Below are 21,666 nucleotides of genomic sequence, written 5' to 3'. Positions count from 1 at the left end.
TACTACAAGGTAAGGCAGGGGTAGGCAACCTTTTTGAGCCGGGGGCTGGGTTGCTTTCCCTCATGCGACTGGGGGGCCGAAGCCGGGGGTGGAGCTGCCACCCTCGAGGGGGCGGGGCCACATGCCGAGGGCGGAGCTTCCACCCTCCAGGGGCCAGGCCTCCCCATCTTCGCTGGCCCCTGACGGGGCCCCAGGCCCCGTCAGAGGCCAGCAGAAAAGCCGGTGGGGGCTGCCAGCGCTGGAGGCCTCCCCCTCTTTGCCGGCCCCTGACAGGGCCCCAGGCCCCGTCAGAGGCTGGCAAAAAAGCCGGCGGGGCCCACCAGCACTGGAGGACTCCAGGGACGGCAGTGGGCCCCTCAGAGACCCCCTGCCGCCGCCGGAGGCCTCTTGGAGGACTCCAGGGACGGCAGCGGGCCCCTCAGAGACCCCCTGCCGCCGCCGGAGGCCTCTTGGAGGACTCCAGGGACGGCAGCGGGCCCCTCAGAGACCCCCTGCCGCCGCCGGAGGCCTCTTGGAGGACTCCAGGGACGGCAGCTGGCCCCTCAGAGATCCCCTGCCGCCGCCGGAGGCCTCTTGGAGGACTCCAGGGACGGCAGCGGGCCCCTCAGAGACCCCCTGCCGCCGCCGGAGGCCTCTTGGAGGACTCCAGGGATGGCAGCGGGCCTCTCAGAGACCCGCTGCCGCCTCCTGAGCCCCGTTTGAGGACTCCAGCGGCGGCAGTGAGTCTCCTAAAGGCCCACTGCCACCTCCGGAGCCCCGTTTGGAGACTCCAGCGGCGGCAGCGGGTCTCTTAAAGGCCCGCTGCCGCCTCCGGAGCCCCGTTTGGGGAGTCCAGCGGCGGCAGCGGGTCTCTTAAAGGCCCGCTGCCCATAGCAGTGAAGTCTCGCACGACCTTTTCTGTGGTCGCGCGAGACTTCACCGCTATGGGTGCTGCCATTTTTTCTCCCAAAATGGCGGCAAAGTCTCACGCGACCTCAGGGAAGGTCGCGCGAGACTTCGCCGCCATTTTGGGAGAAAAAATGGCGGCGCCCGTAGAGGCAAAAAGCCGCATTCGGCGGCGGCTGATGCCGCGGGCCGGATCCGGCCCGTGGGCCGCAGGTTGCCGACCCATGAGGTAAGGGATCCTATGAATTTTTGGCTCTTTTCAACCTGGTTGCTTTCATAAATAAGCCATCAAGATACTTTTGTTAGCCTAGGAGGGGTTTAGTCTTGCTTTTCTTCAACATAGCAAACTGCCTTTGATATGGAGCAGCTTGAAATATGCCTGTGAATAAGCTCTCGAAAAGAAACAGTACGGTGAAGAATTCAACAGAGCTAGTGCAAATACTCTGAAAGACTGTCAGTAGATCTTCAGGTTCCATTCTGAGACTGAATAAAAAAAAACCTACAAAGTAAATTTAATTTTAATATATCTTATTTATTCAGTTTATATCTCATCTTTCTCCTGTCAAGGGACCCAAAGCAGCTTGAAAAATTTAAAGTAAAAGTTGAGCTAAAAGGTGTACTATGCAAAAATTAAAACAAACAAACCAATTCAATGTCAGTTTTATAAAAAAAAACACCTCACATTAAAATACATTTAGAACATGAACAGATACAAAATAAAAGCAGAGCATACTAATTTAATCAATATTCTGCTTTATGATTAAAATAAATCAAAATCTGGCCTAAATGAAAAGATCTGAATCTCTCTCTCGTGTCCTTACCAACTGTAGCTGTGATGGTGGTGGGCCTGAAAGAAAGCCCACTCATGAAGGTCTTAGAACTCGAGGAAGGCTCATATAGGGAAATACAATCTTTTAGTTATTCTGGGATTCAAGTCAAATGGGGTTTTAAAGGTCATATTCAGATAAAATTCAAAATGATAAAAACATTATTCACATGTTTTTGAATTCTCTAGCCATATAACGTTCCTAGATTTGGTGTAAAACTTCCTGTGACAGAAGAAAGATCACCTACTTTCAATTAATATCTGTCATCACTGTTTGCCATTTCCCTCTGAACAGTAAATTATTAAATACTATGGGATAATAAAAGACAGCATGGTGTAGTGGTCTGACTGTTGGACTACGACTCTGGAAACTAGTCTTCATTCAGCCTTTGAAAACCACTGGGTGGTTCAGCCACTGAATCTTCATTCAGCCATTGAAAACCACTGGGTGACTTTGGGCAGATCACACTCTCAGCCTCCAAGGAAGGCAAAAGCAAACAGAAAAGCTTGCCAAGAAGACGCCATGATAGGTTCACCTTAGGATCAACTGTAACTTGGAAACGACTTGAAGTTACACAACAACAACAAATGGTATAATTATAATTTACCTTCTCCGAAAAGCTTCTAAATGTGTTTTAAGCATCAGAAGTCCTCTTTCAATAATTGTGAGACTTGAGTGAGAATCTTGCTCAAGGTTACTGGATGCAATCATTAGGCTTTCCATGCACTTGCTAATAAATTCTTGTTCTTTCTCCAGACCTGTTTTTCCTGAAGTTGAATTAGAAACAAATACTCTATAAAAGTGTTTAAATGAATTCTATTTTCATCAGGAAAAGAATGATAATGTGTAATATATTCCTGGGACAAAGCACAGAAAAGTATCTCAAACTGAATTCTCATACCATTAATATAATAAGAGTTAATATACTGTATAGCTGCACGGCTCACATCTCCAGACTGTGCTCTTAAAGCAATCCCCCAGAACTGGTCCATACCACACAACTGTAAAAAGAAATAAGACAGTGGTTATTTCCTTTATGTGACTAAACATACAAATACCATTTGTGGGGGGTTTCTTCCACAAAATCAATCAACATGTCTGCTTTCTTCTTGTACACTAGGTATCTGGTATTGCAGGATTTTTGTTTACAACAACACGGCAGATCATCAAGAGCTACAATAATGATAAAAAACATCAGCAGATATGAAAGAAGTAATGGGAGTTGAGGTTCAACAGCATCTGCATGGCCACATATTCTCCACTTCTATGCTAAACTATGAGTTATTTTTATGTAAGTGATCCATTTGCATGCTCCTACCTCACTCATGGAGGAAATCAGGAAATTTTTTGTTTGAAGTCTTTAGCATTATAATCAAATTGAGATAAATTATGGCTTAGTCTTAACTATGTTTAATTGAAACAAACCATCTTCAAACCTAGTTTATGGAGCCAGTTTGTTTTAATAACCCACAATTTAACTACAGCTAAAACCAACCATAGTTTAAATGGTGGTTAATTGAAAATGTACATAAAAACTAATCACAGCCATAATCAGATGAGGAAAGGAAGGACTGTGTGGGTCTGAGATGTATCCAGGCTTGTTCATGTAAAGATAATCAAATGTTTAACCCTCTTAATGTTTTTGGCCTACAGTACCCATCATCCCTAACTAGCATAGAAATTGAAGCTTTAGTTAAAACATCTGGAGGAGCACAACTACCCATGCTGGTATCTAATCATACAATACCAGGACATGGGAGTAACTTAACTATAAAGGGACTCAAGAGCAGCCTTTTATATGAATGCTCACTATAAGAGTTCACTAAACACTGAAAGGTACACCTTAGAAAGAAAGGCAATTGTAACTCCCTATTCTTGCTTACCTCTGAGTTTGTTCCACCATCATATGCACTAGTAGCCAACCGTGCCAAATTACATAAATGCTGAAACAAGTTTAATCCAGTCATACTAATTGATTCAGGTTTTAGTTGAGGCATCTAAATAAAAGAAAGGCATGTCTGTTTAGAACAAATACAACAACCATAATCAATCTTATTTTCAAGCAGGAAAGCTAATCGGTATTTTTTTTTAAAAAAACTGATTTCCTTTCTACCTTTTCTAAAAAAAGATGTTTGTACGTTTCCATTCCCATGGCATGCTGGTCTTTACTTCGTACTTGATTTAAGAACCAGTGTAGAGCATCATCATAGCATTCAGAATCTTCTACCAAACAATGCCATAGTATGTCTACTTGTTCCAGACTCAGCCCTAGAGATTCAAAACAACACATGAAAATGTCCTGGAGAAAGACTGCGGATATGCCTTCCCTCCCAAGACACCCACAGTAAAAAATCATCTTACAATGATCTAGTTATCAGTTCCTATCTGTTGATTTGGCCTGTATTATTGTCTGGATTAGAACTACATCCTTAGTCCCACAAATGACAGTCTAAGGCTGTAAGTCTTTCACTCAGCTACTCAAAAGTCCTTTTAAAAAGGATAAAACATTTTCTTTACAGTGCCTTCTTCTCCCTCCCTAGGTTTTACTTATATAATACTGATATATATTCTGAAAATATCATGGAAAATCAACAAATAAAAAAATTCTCTGAAGATGCCAGCCACAGATGCTGACGAAATGTCAGAAAGAAATTCTGCTAGAACATGGCCACATAGCCTGAAAAACCCACAAAAAACTATAAATAAAAAATAATTGAAAGCATCAATTGGAACTTACTAAAGTGATCTGGTGATCCCAAAGTCGAAAAGACACATGTCAAAAACTGAAGGCGCACCTGAACTTCTGCACTATGGCTGTACCTGTTATTGCAATTAAAGATTATTTCAGCATATTCTCAATGATCACAATTTTTCTTTCAATTGCTTAGCCTCTTAATAATTGATTCCAAAGTACAGTGGGTCCTCGTCTTACGCGGGGATCCATTGCGGATCCCGCCACATAAGGCAAATTCCGCCTATGCTCAAGCCCCATTGTAAACAATGGGGCTCGTGCACGGCGGTGCGGGGGGCAGAACGGGCGCGCACGCCCATTCAATTGAATGGGACGCGCCGCCCCTTCCGCCCCGCGTGCGCCCCGCAACTTGAGCGTGTATGCTCAAGCCGCGTAAGGCGCGCCCGCATATGACGCGAGCGCGCTGTATGTTTAAACCCCTTTTCTCCACTTTTGCCACTTTACAAGCCAAGCAATCAATTGTTTTAATGGGGGTGACTGTTCTAGCCTCTCCATACATTAGAAAAATATTTCAAGCTCTGGGAATCAGACCATAATTAAATAAGAAGGGTATGAAAGATGGCACATTGGAATAACTGGGGATCCTGATTATCTCAACAAGGTCTTGTACTCTCAGGAGATGACAATGGAAAATCTCCTTGGACCAAGTCTTGCCAAGAAAATCCCATGAAAGGTTCGAATTAGGGTTACCATAAATTGAAAATGACTTGAAGGCACACAACAACCACAATAAATGCTCATGTAACCACTGAAAACAAGGTGGTACTAATCACTCAATATTTTTAAGAGCAATTTATTTATTTATTTAAAATATGGAACGCTTCAAGAATTTGCGTGTCATTCTTGCATAGGAGCCATGCTTATCTTCTCTGTATTGTTCCAATTTTAGTATATATGCTGCCAAAGTGAGCACTAGAGCAATTTATTTAGCTATTTTTCTCCTTTTGGAAAAAGCAATCAAGTTACACAATATTTAAACAAAGATTTTTTTAAAATTGTTTTGAAATTATGATGGGAAGTACATATTTATTTAATGAATTTGTACTTGTTTGATTTGCAGCTCCTCATATAGATTTCAGATGAGCAATTGTTATTACAGGTGGCAAAAAAGGAATTCAAAGAACTGTTTAGCTGGTTTGGTATGCCTAAATGTCTCTGGGCTTGTGTTTCCTAAGAAACAAGCCTCACCCCTAAAAACCGGAAGTATGAAAAACTAAATTTTAAGCTGCAAGCATGGGAAGGGGTGCTCTGCTATTCAAAGAACAAAAGTAAAAAAAATCTCATTAGTGCACAGACAGTAGATGGAATCCTAAACTAGCACAAAATATTCATAAGTACAAATATTAAAATGCTACTCCCACGTACCATCAGAGATATGTTCCTTATGATCCTGCTTTCAAACACATTTTCTCATCCTCTTTCACTCACCAGAAATACACAACAGCAGTCTTTTCGCCAGCCATTCCCACCCATGAAGCTACCCTATAATGCTCAATAAAACCCTTGTACCTCTGCCCATATTACTGCATTAGCTCTTCACTGCCCACTACCCCACCATAAACACAACTCATGAAAGTCACAGTTCTCATTCAGTGACCAGAAATCAACATACAACGAAATTCAACGTTCATAGATGACATTATTTATAGATTACATTAGCCAATCATATTTTTTGTTCCTGGGAGGAATCATAATGGGGATGGAACTAGAAGGGATACATAAACTTTCAGTACGTACATATTGCTTTAAGCTACTTTCATCTAAAAATGTGCAATCTCAGAGTAGCCCAAAATCTGTCGTGTAACAAGTTTTGTGTGAAGGATATCCTTTCTCACTCACCGAAATGTTAAGGTACATCCTAAGAAAAATTAGCAAGTGAGTAAGCATAAAAAATTAGGTGCAAAAATTAATTCTTGTTGTGTTGTTAGCTGCTTTCAAGTTGACTTCAACTTAAAAGTGACTCTATAAATGAGGGACTTCGAAGTCACCCTATCCTTAACAGCCTTGCTGAGGTCTTGTAGACTCATAGAAGTGGCTTCCTTGATTGAGTCTACCCATCTACAATGTGATCTTCCTCTTTTCCTTTTTGAAGCTAATTTTGGTAACACAGAGATAGATTTTTTTTCCAGAGTAAAACAAGTAAGAGGTTAAAAATACTTAAGTCTAAATCCAACTGCTAGAAGAGAGCTACTAAACCAATGGAACTTAAATAAGTATTGATTTACCAAGGCCAAAGTTCTCATGGAACATTATGCCAGCAGCTGTATAATTTTTAATCATTTATTGGCAAACCTCCTCTGAACAAATCTTGCCAGGAAAATCCCATGAAAGGTTTGCCCTAGGGTCACTGTAAGTCAGAATTAACTTGAAGGCACACAACACAAACAAACGTAAGGAAGTATCCTTATGCAAGCTGTTTCCCCATTCCTGCATGAGCACAACACTCCTGCCCACTACCCTAACCAGAACATCTCCAGAATGGCTAAGAAGCTGTTATTCACACTACCCGCTGCCACTGCCTCCATACGTGAAAGCACACTGGCAGAGCATATACTCTGCTGTTGATAATTGGGATCTTGCTCCAAGTTATAAGTGATTCAGTGGATCTACTCTAGATGGGACTAACAGTTGGATTCAGACCCAAGCCATGAATTGACAAAGGACCCCTCCCTCTAACAACATACTTACAATGCATGTTTATGCCGTCCTTCTCTGACAGCTTGAATGTAGTATACCAGATTATCAAAGAAAAGCTTCATCATGTTCAGTTCTTTCTCGGCCCACCTATTTCAATTTGAGACAAACACATATCACTTCACAGCAACTTGATGGAAAAAAACTAACAATGTTTAAACTCACATTATTCCCCCTCCCCCCGGCAAAAAAAATGTGTGGCCCTGAATACTCTCTTGGGGTTGAAGGCGGTATTTCCACCATGTTTTGAGCAAACTTATTTTGAAAAAGTGACTTTCACTCACCTCTTGTTGTTTAAACAAGGGTCTCTTCTGGGTCTAAAACTATCGAGGAAGGACCAAAGACATGGTGAAAATGTCCTCCTTGTGCTCTAAAGTTCTCCTGGGAGGCTAATTGTCTGGACCCATTTCAAACCGGCTTTCGGGCGGGCTACGGGGTTGAGACGGCCATGGTCGCCTTGGTCGATGATCTCCGTCTGGGCATCAACAGGGGAAGCGTGTCCCTGTTGGTGCTCTTGGACATCTCAGCGGCTTTCGATACCATAGACCATGGTATCCTTCTGGAGTGCCTGGTAGAGGTGGGAATCGGGGGCACTGCGCTCCAGTGGTTCCGGTCCTACCTCTCTGGGAGGTTCCAGATGGTGCAGCTGGGAGACATGTGCTCCGATAAGAGGGCCCTTACATCTGGGGTCCCTCAAGGAGCCATTCTGTCTCCCATGCTTTTTAACATTTACATGAAACCGCTGGGAGAGATCATCCGGAGACATGGGGCGCGGGGTTATCAGAACATTGATGACACCCAAATAATTTTCTCTATGTCTCCGACTGATGCAGTGACTGAGGATGGCATCTCTCCTCTCGTGGCCTGTCTGGAGTCGGTAATGGGCTGGATGAGGGAAAACTGACTCAGTCTGAATCCAGAGAAAACGGAGGTATTCGTGATAGGTTCTCCTGGCCCGGGGATGGCGGTGGTTCCACCTGTCCTGAACAGGATCACGCTTCCCATGAAGGACTCGGTACGCAGTCTGGGGGTGCTCCTTGACTCGTCGCTCCACCTTACATCCCAGGTGGATGCGACGGTCAGGAGCACCTGCTATCAGCTTCGGCTGATCCGCCAGCTGCGTCCCTACCTGGGCCAGAGGGACCTTGAAACGGTAGTACATGCTCTGGTAACCTCTCGACTGGATTTCTGCAATGCGCTCTACATGGGACAACCCTTGTACCAAACCTGGAAGCTACAATTGGTACAGAATATGGCAGCCAGACTGGTCACTGGCATAACCAGGGCCAGTCATATAACACCAGTACTGAACGATCTGCACTGGCTGCCGATTCGTTTCCGGGCGCAATACAAGGTGTTGGTTATAACCTATAAAGCCCTAAATGGCTTGGGCCCAGGGTACCTTGAGGACCGCCTTTACCCATATAATCCGCCCCGCACACTCAGAACATCTGGGCAGCAACTATTGAGGGTTCCAGGGGCAAGATTGGCCTCCACCTCTAGGAGGACCTTTTCCACCTTGGCCCCAACCCTCTGGAATTCGCTGCCCGGAGAGCTCCGCTCAGCCACCTCCCTGGCCCAGTTCAAGAAGGGAGTAAAAACCTTCTTGTTTAGAAAAGCATTCCCGGATATAGGCTCCAGCTAGCCTTCCCCCCCTCTGATAGCACTGGTATGCTGGCCAGAATTGTTTTTACTGTGATTTTAATTGTATTGTTTTTTGACTATGTGGATGTGTTTTTATTGTTGTACACCGCCCTGATTGCAAGAAGGGCGGTATAAAAATAAAACTTTTATTATTATTTATTTATTAATGTGGGCCTCTTATTTATGCACAGTTCACAGATGTTTAAGCATTTCATTTCTTCTTTTACAATTTCCAGGATTTCCCTGATTCCTGCTTCTCAAATTCCTACTACAGTTGTTGTGTAATTCTGGACTTTTCTTTCACCAATCCACACATCTACAGTTGAACATACTTTTAGGTTGAGTCCAGTTGTGTTATTAGACACAGCACTACTCATGCTTGTCCTCTGCTGTTCCCCAGTAGCTAGTTGGATACCTTCTAACCTGGAAGTCTCATCTTCCTGTATTTTCTTGTTTCATTTTGAATTGGATTGTCATAAGGTAAAGTAAAAGGCTTCAGCAGTGGCTTACCACTGTCTTCTTCTGCACATAACTAGCTCTTTTGGAATTAGCTATACTACCCACTGTTGCTGTCTCTGAGAATTCCTCCATCAGTGTCACACACACACCCCTACTGCTAATGCCCAGTAGTTTTTTGGCACATTAAAAGTCTGGCTCCTCAGCAAAAGCCTGTCTGATGTGGGAGACCTTATCAGCATCAGTGCTACTGTCAGCATAGCCTCTTGCCTCACATGTGCAGGCAATCCCACCATCACAGAAATGTAATTTCAGACAGGGCACAAATATGTTGATGCAAAGGGAGGGATGGGCTTAAAGAGCATGGATTGTTTGAGCTACAAACAACTGGCTAATTGATCAGAACAAAAGGAAAAGGGAAGGAAAATAATTGACTGGAACCAATGTACTACATTAAACTGCTAAGGACTGGAAGAAAGAGACAAGGGATAGCACAGGTTTGAAATACCAAGACAGGAAGCTTAAGTAATCTGTGTTGTACAATTGTAATTATAAACATAGATGGGAAGGCATCAACATCAAATTGCAGTCCTAAAACAATCACCCACTTTTGATTGGTTGTTGCATATTGTACTTACATTGTTATCCAATGTGTGTCATAACTGCTCCCAAACTGTTGGAAAGTACCAAATAATTTTGGAAGAAGGCGAAGAGAAACTACAACCGATCTAAGAAAAGAAAATATGACTGTATGTAAATTAAGTTCTTGAAATATAAGCAGAACGTTTTCAAAGATTTGACCTGTAAATTAAGATTTACCATTAGCCACATTTACAGAATAATTACTTTCATAGAATTCATGAACCAAGAAAAGTTATTATACCCCATGTTGCTGTGAACTTGGACACACGACTGCCTGGAAAAACAGGGAAAGCTGCAAACAATTCGCTGACTGCAACAGTTTAAATAGTGCAGCTACAATCTTAACTAGCCGAAGCAATTGCCAACTAAGCAGCCAGTTCATACTAGAAACATCTGTATCATTCTATGTATCAAAATGACTGTGAAAACTGAATAGATCAACGTATATGCAATGTACCATTTCTCCCACTATCAGCGAGCCGCCAAGTCAGCCAGGTTTCTTTAAGGATTTGGAGGGATATTTTGGCATGAAACAGATGGCAAAAAGGAGAAACTGCTAAATAAAAGGAACTACTGATAAGTCTAGAAGGAGTGAGGAGTGAGACTGGTGGAGGGGAACCATCAAGATAGAATCCTTTGCCCTGTGACAGAGAGTTTTGAAATTAATTCCCAGGGGAAGCCAGCTGCGCTTAAGAGTATCTGACTCTTGCTTGTTGTTTTTGGTCTGGTTGGTGCCATTACTCTATGTAAATCCAATATTTTTCCAAGCCCTCTAAAATAGCAGAGTCCTTTAAAAGAGAGAGACACACAGTTGCAGAGGACTCAAGGTATACACTTCAGCTTCACTAAGCTCAATCCTTTCTGACACTTCGGACCTTTCTTTAGAGACTTTCATCAATCTGTGAAGCGGAAGACATGAATGGCAGCAGACACTAGTAGAAGATGAGAAGTAGTTCATACTCCTTGAAGATATTAGATGACAAAATCATCTCTAGATTATTGGTATTGCAAGCCAAAGATATGCTTTTAGAAAAAGCAGGTGTAACTTACAACAAATTTTAAAAATACACACAAACTAAAACATTTACCTGTTATTGGCTAAATTTTCAAGACAGCCTTCAATGAACCTCATTCGAATTTGTCTATCAGTAAACCAACATACTAAAGAACACAAAAGCTTCTCTGCTTCATTTATCAAACCTTCAGAGAGATGTATCTAGGATAAGTAAGAGAAAAGTTATTGACAATTATTATTACAATTTGTCTGGCAAATTTTCTTGTGTGATATCCAACTTACTGCATCTTCATCCTGGACAAGATCCCACAAAAGTGTATTGCCCTTCTTACAAACATTATCCAAGTTAATATCTGTCACTGCGTTGCTGTTGTACTGGTGCTTATGAACTGCTGGCCCTGAGCAAAAGACAGGAGTTATTAAAAAATATGGAATACCCTGATTTGAATGGACTTTTGAAAATGAACAGCTGTAAATAAATGCTCAACACACAACCCTATATATTAAAACAATTCACCTATGAAGACCATTCATGAGACATGAGGGACCCAATACAGACATGTACAAAGTCAATACTATTTACTGAAGGAAGGTCAGATAGTTGAATAGCCTTCAGCACTTTAACATAAAACCTTTTAATCATTTATCAATATGGCATGAAAGCCATATGAGATTTTTTGTTTATTTATTAGCATTGTTCTTCAGTTTTTAAAGTAGCTCTTCAATACAGGGTTGTTTTTTTTTGTTTGTTTGTTTTTTGGTTAATAGATCTCAAGATCCAATAATGAAGAAAAAGTATGCATGATAGAAACATCTCAATTTCTATTGGGAAATCTAACAACAACTGCATAGGTAGTTCATGTATGCATTTGCTTGTAAAGATATTATGCTACACAGGTTCTCCAATTAAAATCTGAAGCTGATTCAAAAGTCAAGCAGTTTACTGTTCAAAAAACTTTATATGATAAAGCAATTAAAAATTACACTTTTTTTCAGATTTTTGAATATTGTAGTCTGCCTATCTGCATTCCTGTGTAAATGCTTCAAGGTGGCAACTCCCATTTAAAGAAATGGAGAAGCCTGTTTTGGTGGCAGAGTTCTTTTTTTATGGTGAGATCATGTGACTACAATCCAAGCCACTGTTACTTATCTAGATCTACAAGTTTACATGCTGTTTTTAACCATAGACAGTTTGCAGTCTCCATGTTAATGGAGACCTGCTACACGCCTTAATCATGATGGAATGTGTATATTCAGCTCAGGATCAAATATGATAACACATATACAGTCGGACCTTCATATCTGTAGGGGATCTGTTCCGGACCCCCCATCCCACCCCTACAGATATAAAAAAATACAGGACCTCAAGTCCCATTGTCCCTAGTGGTGGCTCAAGATGCATGCGGCTGCTAATGTGGCTGTGTGCATGTACCACCATTTGGACAAAGGGATGACGTTTGCGCACTGTCAAATCTGCAGATGGCAAGCCTGCGGATGGTGAGATCCCACTGTACAGTGAACTGGGAGGAGGAAGCAAAGGAGTTCTCTTACTTGAAGGAATCCTGAACTTTAAGGGGAGGTTCTTAATTAACCTTTTCAAGTGGGCCTCAACCACAACAGACTAGAAACCTCTAAAAATCAGAACTATTAGGCATAAAAGTACATTAAAACAACTGATCTGGAGACATAACCTTGATTTATTCCTCAAGCATTAGCTAAAGATTAAATGATCCCACTTTTCCAAGCAGATTACACAGTATACGTTTACTTTTAACAGCCCTCAAAAACTGTCACACTAAACTTATTTTGCAGGACAGACTTCTTCGCAGAATGCACAGTCCTTGGGCTATAGTCCCTGGTGTTGTGGGTTGACTTGTCTCTTCATTCCCAGAATAGCTGAGCCTTATTAATGATGTGACATAAAAAGTATCAAGGGACACACTGCTTTCACCAATTCAAACTTCCATAAAGACATACTGTCTGGAGGGCACAACCTATTTCTTACAGCTGGCTAGTTTAATGCCACAACTGATAGTTTAGAAAAGAATGAATCAACTCCTCCACAGGCTCAATGGTTTATTTATGGCTTTTTATTTAAAAACATTTTTATACTATACTTCCTCCTTTTTAGGAATTCAGAGGGATGTATAGTCAATTGTAATTACCAATAAATACATAAATAAAATCAAGCAGTCCACAAAATAAAATTACCACATCTTAAAATGCCTGGGTAAATAAAATAGGTTTGCCTAATGCCATTACAGTTGGCACCAGGCAAGTTTTCTAAGCAAGGTTGTTAGATGGGTGAGGCACAACCACTGAAAAAGCCCTCTCTTGATAATGAATACTGTATTTCCAGGGAAGGAAGGTGTGACAAGTGAGGCTTTGACAGAATGACTCAAAACACTGACAGACTGATAATGTGTAGTCTACGTAACTCTAAGCTTTATTGTCCCAATCTGCTTTAGAAACTCTAACAGGATTTTAAACAGGGCAATTTTATGACGAATAATAGCAGTCAAGGAAGGGTGAGTTTTGCTTGCCTTACTTATTGCTCTTTTATAGCACTTCATTTCCTGAAATCATTTTAACATATGCACAGTTTAAACATTTACAACGTTACTCTCTAAAGTTCCAACATATTTTAGTTTCTCTGTCTATGTGTCCATCAGAGCCAGAGCATACAAAGACAAAGTAGGAGAAACGTTTCCTGGCATGGGTAGGAAAAACCTCCTACATCTTGTTCCTGTATTAGAAGCCTGCTGCTGTTGAAGGCAGAGCACGAGGGGCACTAAAAAGTTTTGAAGGCTAACATGCTCACAAGATCACGATTCAACTAAACCAGGGACCACTTGAGACTCCCAAGCGCCCCCCCCCCCCCCCCCGTTTAAACATTTTCTTATTTATTTTTACTAAAAATGTCCCCACATAGGCATTTTTCACTCTAACTTTCCTCACTCCAGTTGCTTTAGGCCCAGGAAGTAAAATGGAAATTGACGGTTTAGTTGTTGTGTGCCTTCAAGTACCGTATTTTCCAGCGTATAAGACAACTGGGTGTATAAGACAACCCCCAACTTTTCTTGTTAAAATATAGAGTTTGGGATATACTCGCTGTTTAAGACTACCCCTCATCCAAATCCAAGGAGGGAGCAGGCCAGTGGTGCTCTGTGGAGGCCTGGGCCTGGGAAGGTGGGAGCAGGCCGGGGCTTAACTTGGCGTACAAGATGACCCCCAACTTTGAAGAACATTTTCATGGGTTAAAAAGTCGTCTTGTACGCCGGAAAATACGGTAGTTTCCAACTTGTGGCGACCCTAAGGCAAATCTGTCATGGGGTTTTCTTGGCAAGATTTCTTCAAAGAATGTTTGCCGTTGATTTCCCCTGAGGCTGAGAGCATATGACTTGCCCAAGGTCACCAAGTGGGTTTCATGGCTGAGCTGAGAATTGAACCCTGGCCTCCAGAATAGTAGCCCAATAAATGGTAAAGTGAGTTTTATCATCTTATCTCTACACAGACTATTCTACTTAGTCCTTTTTGATTCTCTTTTAAGTTGCTGGTTGGCTAAAACAAATCTTTCCTTTTACTAGCTCTTACCTTGGCTGAGATGCTCATGATAAATAGAAGCAAGATTTGGAAGGTGCTGCTGAAGATGAGATGTCAGTTCAGCATGTGAATTAATCTGTACCAGTTCTTCTTCACAGCCAGATTCTTCACCATCAAAATCTGCCATATTTTTCTCTGATTTTGCACTGACTTGGGAACTGCTACAACTAACATCATCAGCACTTAACATGTCATCAACCATGTGCCTGAAAGATACATGCAAACAAACACTGAGTCCACACAAAGCCAACAGACTATAGAAAAACAACATTTTACAGAATTCCTATTGCCTGAAGAGATAAGCTTTTTTCTTCATAATAAAAGGTAAGGTGAAACTATGCATATGAACATAATAAAAACAGAACTGCACATGCTTTGAGTACATGGGTTCTTTGCAAAAAGCATTTTACATCCACAAATTAAACATCCACAAGATTTCCATTCTCAACAGCAAAACCATCTCTGGTTTATAGCAAGAGAAAGTTTGCAAGGATAGCAATATCAGAAGCCTACAATCCTGTTTAGCTCTAAGTACTGCAGACCACAGTAGGAATTTATATCTTATCTTCAAAAACAAGATGTAGGTTTACATGAACAACTGAACCATTCTAAAAGAGTATAGACAAGTACTTCTCTTTTTTTGTAATTTTGATAAAACATACTTGGATATATACATGTTAAAATATTAAATTAATTTCCTCTCACCACTGCTCATATTTAGACAAGAGTTCCATATAAATGGAAGAAGTAACTGTGTGCATAATAGCAAATATATAATGCATGTTTAAATAAGGCTGGAGAATAGTGTTCAACTATCACATATTTCTTGCTAAATATGAAAAGAAAAATTTCACAAGAATAAGGTGAGGAAAAAATATCTCACAGCATTCACACAAACCATACTTTAAAGTGGCCAAATGTCAGGGTTTCATAAATTCAATGTCTTATGACTGTCACAGAAAATTTCTAAGATACAGAAAGTTCTAATGCCTTATTGCCAAAAAGCATGAAATGATGGTGAAAAACGTAAATCGAGACAAACACTGGAGGAAGGATTAGTCTCCGTGTAATTATGAGAGTTCAGGCAAATTTCAGAGCTCAGTTCCTTGTTGGTTTTCCATGATTAACAGAGTCAGAAACAATTATTTAAAATAAGCAATGAGCACATACAATTGATTATTTTATGTATTTTACTTATGTCAGAAAACCCAGTTTCTTCAAGGCATCAAATCTGATTACCTTGAAACGTTTCCCCCCAAACAAAATGTATATATACCATAAATAACTTACCCTTCATGATGGTGGTGGTGATGGTGGTGGTGGTGATGATGGTGATGGTGATGATGTTGTGGACCAATAAACTGACGGCAGTTAAATAATTCATTTCCAATTGCTTCCCCAAGAAAGTCTCCTGTGTGCGTTATACAAGAATCTTGAGAACCTTGTGATATGTGAGCTGCACTCATTTCTCCAGTCATATCATGGTCTGTGTCTTCGGTGTGTGAACAAGGGTCTAACATTCTAATTCGGCTATCCACTGGTGGTACAGAGTCAGTATTAAAAACATGGTCATTTCCAGTTCCATTGCTTACACCACTTCTCTCAGCGGATGCCTGAGAATCTCCCAAGCAAATGCCTGATTGAGATTCCATTTTCCGGCTTCTCAATTCTGTATTCCGACCATTTTTTTGGGAATTATGACTTCGCTCTTCCTCCTCCTCCTCTTCTTCCTCCTTGAGAGCTTCAATATCTGCAATGTCTTCTGACTGCACCTCACTGCCTGGGCTCCCTGCAGACTGGCTCGCATGGCTGGAGTTGGCCTCATTGCTGGATCCATCACTGTGCCCACTGCTGCTACCTGGCCCACTGCTGCCATCTTCACCACTATTTGCTGTCTCATCAGAACTTCCCTGCATTGATTCCTTTAAGGAAATATAAAACAATTTGAATTATATATATTTAAATATAAATATATATAAAATATATATATTTCTGAAATATGCATCCTGCACTTTCAGTGCCTACTGATATTTCCCTGTCGCTTGGGAAAAAAACAAAGCTATCAAATTACAATAATGCAAACAACTCTCTAAAACATACCAGCAACAAACAGTAGAAATATACTCCAATTAACGTAAAAACACACACAAAAGTGTAAGACGGTTAAAAAATGCCAAAGCAACCATTAGGCCGATATTGCTAACCAATTCTTGGAAGGAAAATCATACAAATGAATGTGGTTTCATATTGGGTTGATAGACATAACTGAGATTCCTTGGAGGAGAGTTTGTGACTATTTTCATACTTAAGTGTAATCTTAGTTGATCTAATAAGCATTGCTTTGTGCAAGGCAGACATCTACATCCTTTCTTCTAGAATGTATAAAAAGTAGACCCCATCCCTCTGTTTGTACCAAGAGGTAGGGAAAACAGTCCACAGTCCAAATCAGCAAGATGGCAGTTTAAATATTTATGAAATTATACCCATCAATGGATACCTGTAACACCCAGCTGGCAGGATTAATTAGTCCTTTTGGCATTTATCAATGGCAAAAAACCTGTGGTAATTCTGCCCAAATTAACTGTCCCTTCAAAGAAGATCAGACTATGGCAGCATCTACACTGCAGAATTGATATATTTTGATACCACTTTGACTGCCATGGCTCAATCCTATGGATTCTGGGATTTGTAGTTAGTGAGATATTGAGCATTCTCCATCAAAGAGCTCTGGTGCTACAAAGAGCTACAAATTTCAGGATTCCATAGGATAGAGTCATGACAGCTAAACCGGTGTAAAATGGCATTAATTCTGCAGTGTGGCAGCAGTCTATGACATAAAGAGGCACAGCCCAGAGGAAGATGGTAGAACTGATAGGTTACTCCTTCACCTGTCTGTTGAAGCTACCATCCCGACAGCGGAGGGGGAACAAAGCTATTTTACCTCTGTATCTGAAAGTCGCTGCTGGACATGTTTATTTCTACTAATCAGCTGTTCTTCCATTTCAATGTCGCTTCCTCCACTCTGATGTGTATCACTGTTGTCACTGCTTTGAGGGCTTGCTGCAGGTGACCCTGTTTCAGGAAGAAATTTCAACTTATTCCAGGTAAAAGCAAAATTAATATTTTTAACGCAGGATAAGTGTGTCGTCATCACAGTCAAATCTTAATTTCTACTAATAATGGGAAGTGTATCAGTCATCTTGTCTCAGTAACAAGGAGATGCTGAAGCTGCTGCTTTTGCTACACATTTTTGTCCTTCCATACTCAACCTTCCTCTTTTTGATTTGGCAGGAACCAGGTCTGATAACCAGGAGACACCAGAAGCAGTTACCCACTACATTTGAGATTAGATACATTTATCTAAAATAAAATGATTGAGCTAAATGTCCCATAAGCATACTGTATATACTCATGTATAAGTCTAGAAATTTTAGCCAAAAAGTGACCCCAAAAACCTAGGTCAACTTACCCACAGCTCAATGTAAATGCTATACTTTAACTCTTATTAAAAATGGACCCCTTCCCTGGTGAAAGACAAGAGTGCAATTTAAACATGAGGTCGACTTATAGCTCAGCATATACAATAGTTATGTGGGATTAGATAGACAATAAGAAAAGAAGGCTGCTGTCCAGAAGAGAAGCCACCACTAGCATGAGGGCCAGCATGGTGTAATGGTTGAGTGTTGGACTAGAACACTGGAGACCAGGGTGTGAATCCCAGCTGGGCCATGGAAACCCACTGGGTGACCTTAGGTAAGCCACACTCTCTCAGTCTCAGAGGATGGCAATGGCAACCCTCCTCTGAACTAATCTTGGCAAGATGACAAGGTCGTTTTAGGGTCACCCTAAGTCGGAAACTCCTTGAAGGCACATAACAGCAACAAAACTAACAAGGTAGACAGTACAAAAACAAGGCAGCTGTCCAGGAGAGAAGCCACCACTAGCATGCCAACAGTGGCTCAGGAGATGGTGGGGAGGGGAGCTTTCCTCAAGTAACCAGCACAGCAGCTGGCCCTATTGTGCTGCCTGCCCTTTTCACAACAGAAAGGAATAGCTTGTGTGAGCAGATATGAGATGCCACCCTACGTAAGCAAAGAAAATACAGAACTATGCACACAGCCAGCAGTAGCATGAACATTGTTCCTTAACAGGATCCTAGTCAGTGTGTGTTATGTGAGTTGGCAATAGTGGTGGGCCTGGGACCTGTTTTTTGTTCCTGGGGCCAAACAGACTGCTGAAAATGTTAGAGAGAGAGAGAGAGAGAGAGAGAGAGAGAGAGAGAGAGAGATGGATGTCTATTTGTGGCTTTGAAAAAGATATTTTTTGACATTAAACAGTGCAACAGACACCTACAAGCTATTTAAAAGAATAATTACTGTTTCCAGTAGAAGCAATTCACCCAGAAAAAGGGCAGTCTGGAGAAGTCAAGGGCCAGCCCCATAGACACATCAACTTGGTAACTACCCCAAGAATGTAGCTTTAAATATTTTCTTACATAGAAACTGAAAGAAAAGTAAACTCTGAGGCATTACTGAAATGTTTTCTTACATGCTCAAAGAAAACATTTCAATAATGCTGCAGAGTTTAACTTTCTTTCAGTTTCTATGTAAGAAAATGTTTGAAGTAAAGATTATAGTATTTGATGTTATAATATTCTTCTACAGTAACTTACATGGTGATGGAGCTGCTCTCCGGAGATCTTCTTCCTCTGAAGAAAAAGAGGCAAAAAGGTGTGAGAACACTCTGCACAACTTTATTTATCACAAAACATATAGCCAACAATAACATATAAGAATACTGGTGAAGAAAAATATAATAATAATAATAATAATAATAATAATAATACTTTTAATACAAGATATTCCTATTATTGTAGCTTTGACAGACCCTTCTGAAGTAGTATACATAAAATTAACATTTACTGACTGAAATTAAAGAGAATACAGATCTTTATCATAAACAACCAAAAGTTCTAATAATATACGATAGCTTAAAATGTGTGATTATCTAATGCTAAAACTAATTATTTTTACCTAATTAATAGAAAAGATATTCACACAATGGCCTAGGCTAGAGCTTAATCAGCTAAGATCTGAACAAACCTTATGCCCTCGCAAGTACTTTCTTCACCCCTCCCATCACAGCATGATGAAACCAAGATGTTTCTAATTAAAAATAATTTCATGTTCCAACCAAACAGGGAAGCTTTAGTTTCAGAACAAGCCAAGATATCATGTCAATCCTGTAGTTTCAGACTGGTTTATGCGCCTAATGTATTCCAAAGTCATGTTTTGATTTTAATTTTTAAAATAATTAAAATTAATTATTTTTAATTTAATTTAGTTCACCAAAAATGCATAATTACTATGGTATATGTTTTGTTGTTGTTACATTCCTTCAAGACGTTCCTGACTTACGGCAACCATAAAACCATAAACCCATAACCCCCGCGAGACTTTGGCCGCCATTTTGAAAAACAAAATGGCACCCGGAGCGGCGCGGAAATGGGGGCAATCGGCGGCAGGACTGCACAGGGGCTGGAGGAAAGGCCTCCACAGGTCGGATCCGGCCCACAGGCCGTAGGTTGCCGACCCCTGAACTAATGGGTCTGGAGGACTGCAGGCTGCCCACAAGCCAAGATCTGCCCACCCCTGGTATGATTTATGACTTAATTCTGTAACAGTGTGCTACCTAACATGTATTGCCTAGATGCTGGTGGGCAGTATTTATTTGATAAAAATGTGCCTTCCAGGTTATTCAGCAGCATAAATCCAGGCAAGGGAGTGTCATTCTCAGAGTTTACCAAAGTGGTCCCAAAACATCTTCAGGCTACTGCCTCCTTGCTTCTTTCGCAACAACCCTAGTGCCCACAACACCTATTGCTTGATATTAAGCCTACTGAAAATTCAAAACAATCTATCTTGGTCACTGCTCCCTTTGCACCCGGTCACTTTGGGGGCAGCAACCAAGAAGCGTCTCATCTGTGCCAGCCTTTGATCAAAATTTTGGAAAAGCGGGTTACAAATAAACTATATTATTATTATTATTATTATTATTATTATTATTATTATTTGCATCAATGAGACTGTCTGTTTTAAGGGACCCCAAAGAGAGATGTTTCATTCAACCCTCATCATCATTATGGCCTTAAAGGTTGGCAAAGGCTGATTCCTCTTGTCTTTTTTGTGTACATATATTCTGCCCCAGCGCATCTTTTTTCCTCACTGCCCCCTCTGCCCCTTTTCCCTCACCACCTCCTAGATCTTTCCACCACCCCCAGGGGCCAGTACCATTCCCTTTGGGAATCAATGGTCTACTATGATCACAGAATCATACAATCATTTCCCTTCTTTCAAGGAGGAAAGGCTGGTTCTCTTTCTCCATGTGTTTGGATGAGATCTGAACTTTTTAAACTTTGAGATACTTCTGTGGATCATTGGTGGGCAGGGCCAGAACCCTAATTCTGTTTAAGTGCTGGGAGTGGCGTGCGCCATAGTCAAGGAGGGTTTGGAGTACACAGGAGAGGCTTACCTGGGAACATTGTTGGAGGGGTTCTCCTTTAATTTTCCGCATTTTCTTTAAACTTTTTTCCTTAAGGGGTTTCTGGGTATTTTTGCTTAGAGAAAATTAGTCAAAGACTTGCCTCTGAAAGGAGGTTGTAGCCAGGAGATCCCTACATAACTACAGGCCCAGTGAAGTGAACGCAGTGACAGAGCTTGGGAACAAAGGCCAAGCCAGCAGGGGTTCTTTACACTGGTGTTTAGCAGGGGAATCCCACAGTCTTGTTTCAGTGCCTCCTTAAGATAAGGTACTGCATTTAGGACGGAAAAATGAAATGCACAGATATAGGATGGGGGACACCTGGCTGAATGTGACTACATGTGAAAAGGATCTAGGAGTCCAAGTAGACCACAAGTTGAACATGAGTCAACAGTGTGATATGGCAGCTAAAAAGCCAATGCAATTTTAGGCTGCATCAATAAAAGTATAGTGTCTAGATCAAGGGAATAGTGCCACTCTATTCTGCTTTGGTCAGACCCCATCTGGAATACTGTATCCAGTTCTGGGGACCACAATTCAAAAAGGACATTGAGAAGCTAGAGTGTGTCCAATGGAGGGTGACTAAAATAGTGAACGGTCTTGAAATC

General features: G+C 41.1%; 1 protein-coding gene and 1 non-coding gene across 3 annotated transcripts in view; both read right to left on the bottom strand.

Moving 5' to 3' along the window:
- USP34 (ubiquitin specific peptidase 34) overlaps positions 1–21,666 on the bottom strand; it is a 170,106-nt gene that overhangs the window by 86,491 nt on the left and 61,949 nt on the right. For both annotated transcript variants that reach the window (XM_089528821.1, XM_089528822.1), the window contains exons 13-25: positions 19,191–19,226; positions 17,460–17,590; positions 15,809–16,440; positions 14,510–14,724; positions 11,198–11,313; positions 10,989–11,116; positions 9,897–9,986; positions 7,153–7,248; positions 4,450–4,532; positions 3,826–3,980; positions 3,596–3,709; positions 2,614–2,713; positions 2,320–2,479 (exon numbers count right to left, since the gene is read on the bottom strand). In XM_089528821.1, the coding sequence (XP_089384947.1) occupies positions 2,320–2,479; positions 2,614–2,713; positions 3,596–3,709; positions 3,826–3,980; positions 4,450–4,532; positions 7,153–7,248; positions 9,897–9,986; positions 10,989–11,116; positions 11,198–11,313; positions 14,510–14,724; positions 15,809–16,440; positions 17,460–17,590; positions 19,191–19,226 (2,056 nt within the window). The remainder of the gene's footprint in view (positions 1–2,319; positions 2,480–2,613; positions 2,714–3,595; positions 3,710–3,825; positions 3,981–4,449; positions 4,533–7,152; positions 7,249–9,896; positions 9,987–10,988; positions 11,117–11,197; positions 11,314–14,509; positions 14,725–15,808; positions 16,441–17,459; positions 17,591–19,190; positions 19,227–21,666) is intronic.
- LOC149310405 (U6 spliceosomal RNA) lies at positions 5,271–5,377 on the bottom strand. The gene has a single exon (XR_016281811.1). It is a non-coding gene; the product is annotated as a U6 spliceosomal RNA (small nuclear RNA).

This window comes from Sceloporus occidentalis, unplaced genomic scaffold (assembly GCF_023333645.1).
Source record: "Sceloporus occidentalis isolate IW3139 unplaced genomic scaffold, rSceOcc1.0.p SCAF_6, whole genome shotgun sequence".
In the NCBI taxonomy this organism is placed as follows: Eukaryota; Metazoa; Chordata; class Lepidosauria; order Squamata; family Phrynosomatidae; genus Sceloporus; species Sceloporus occidentalis.
The sequence above is the reverse complement of the archived record's forward strand: the minus strand, read 5'-3'. Positions and strand labels throughout refer to the sequence as shown.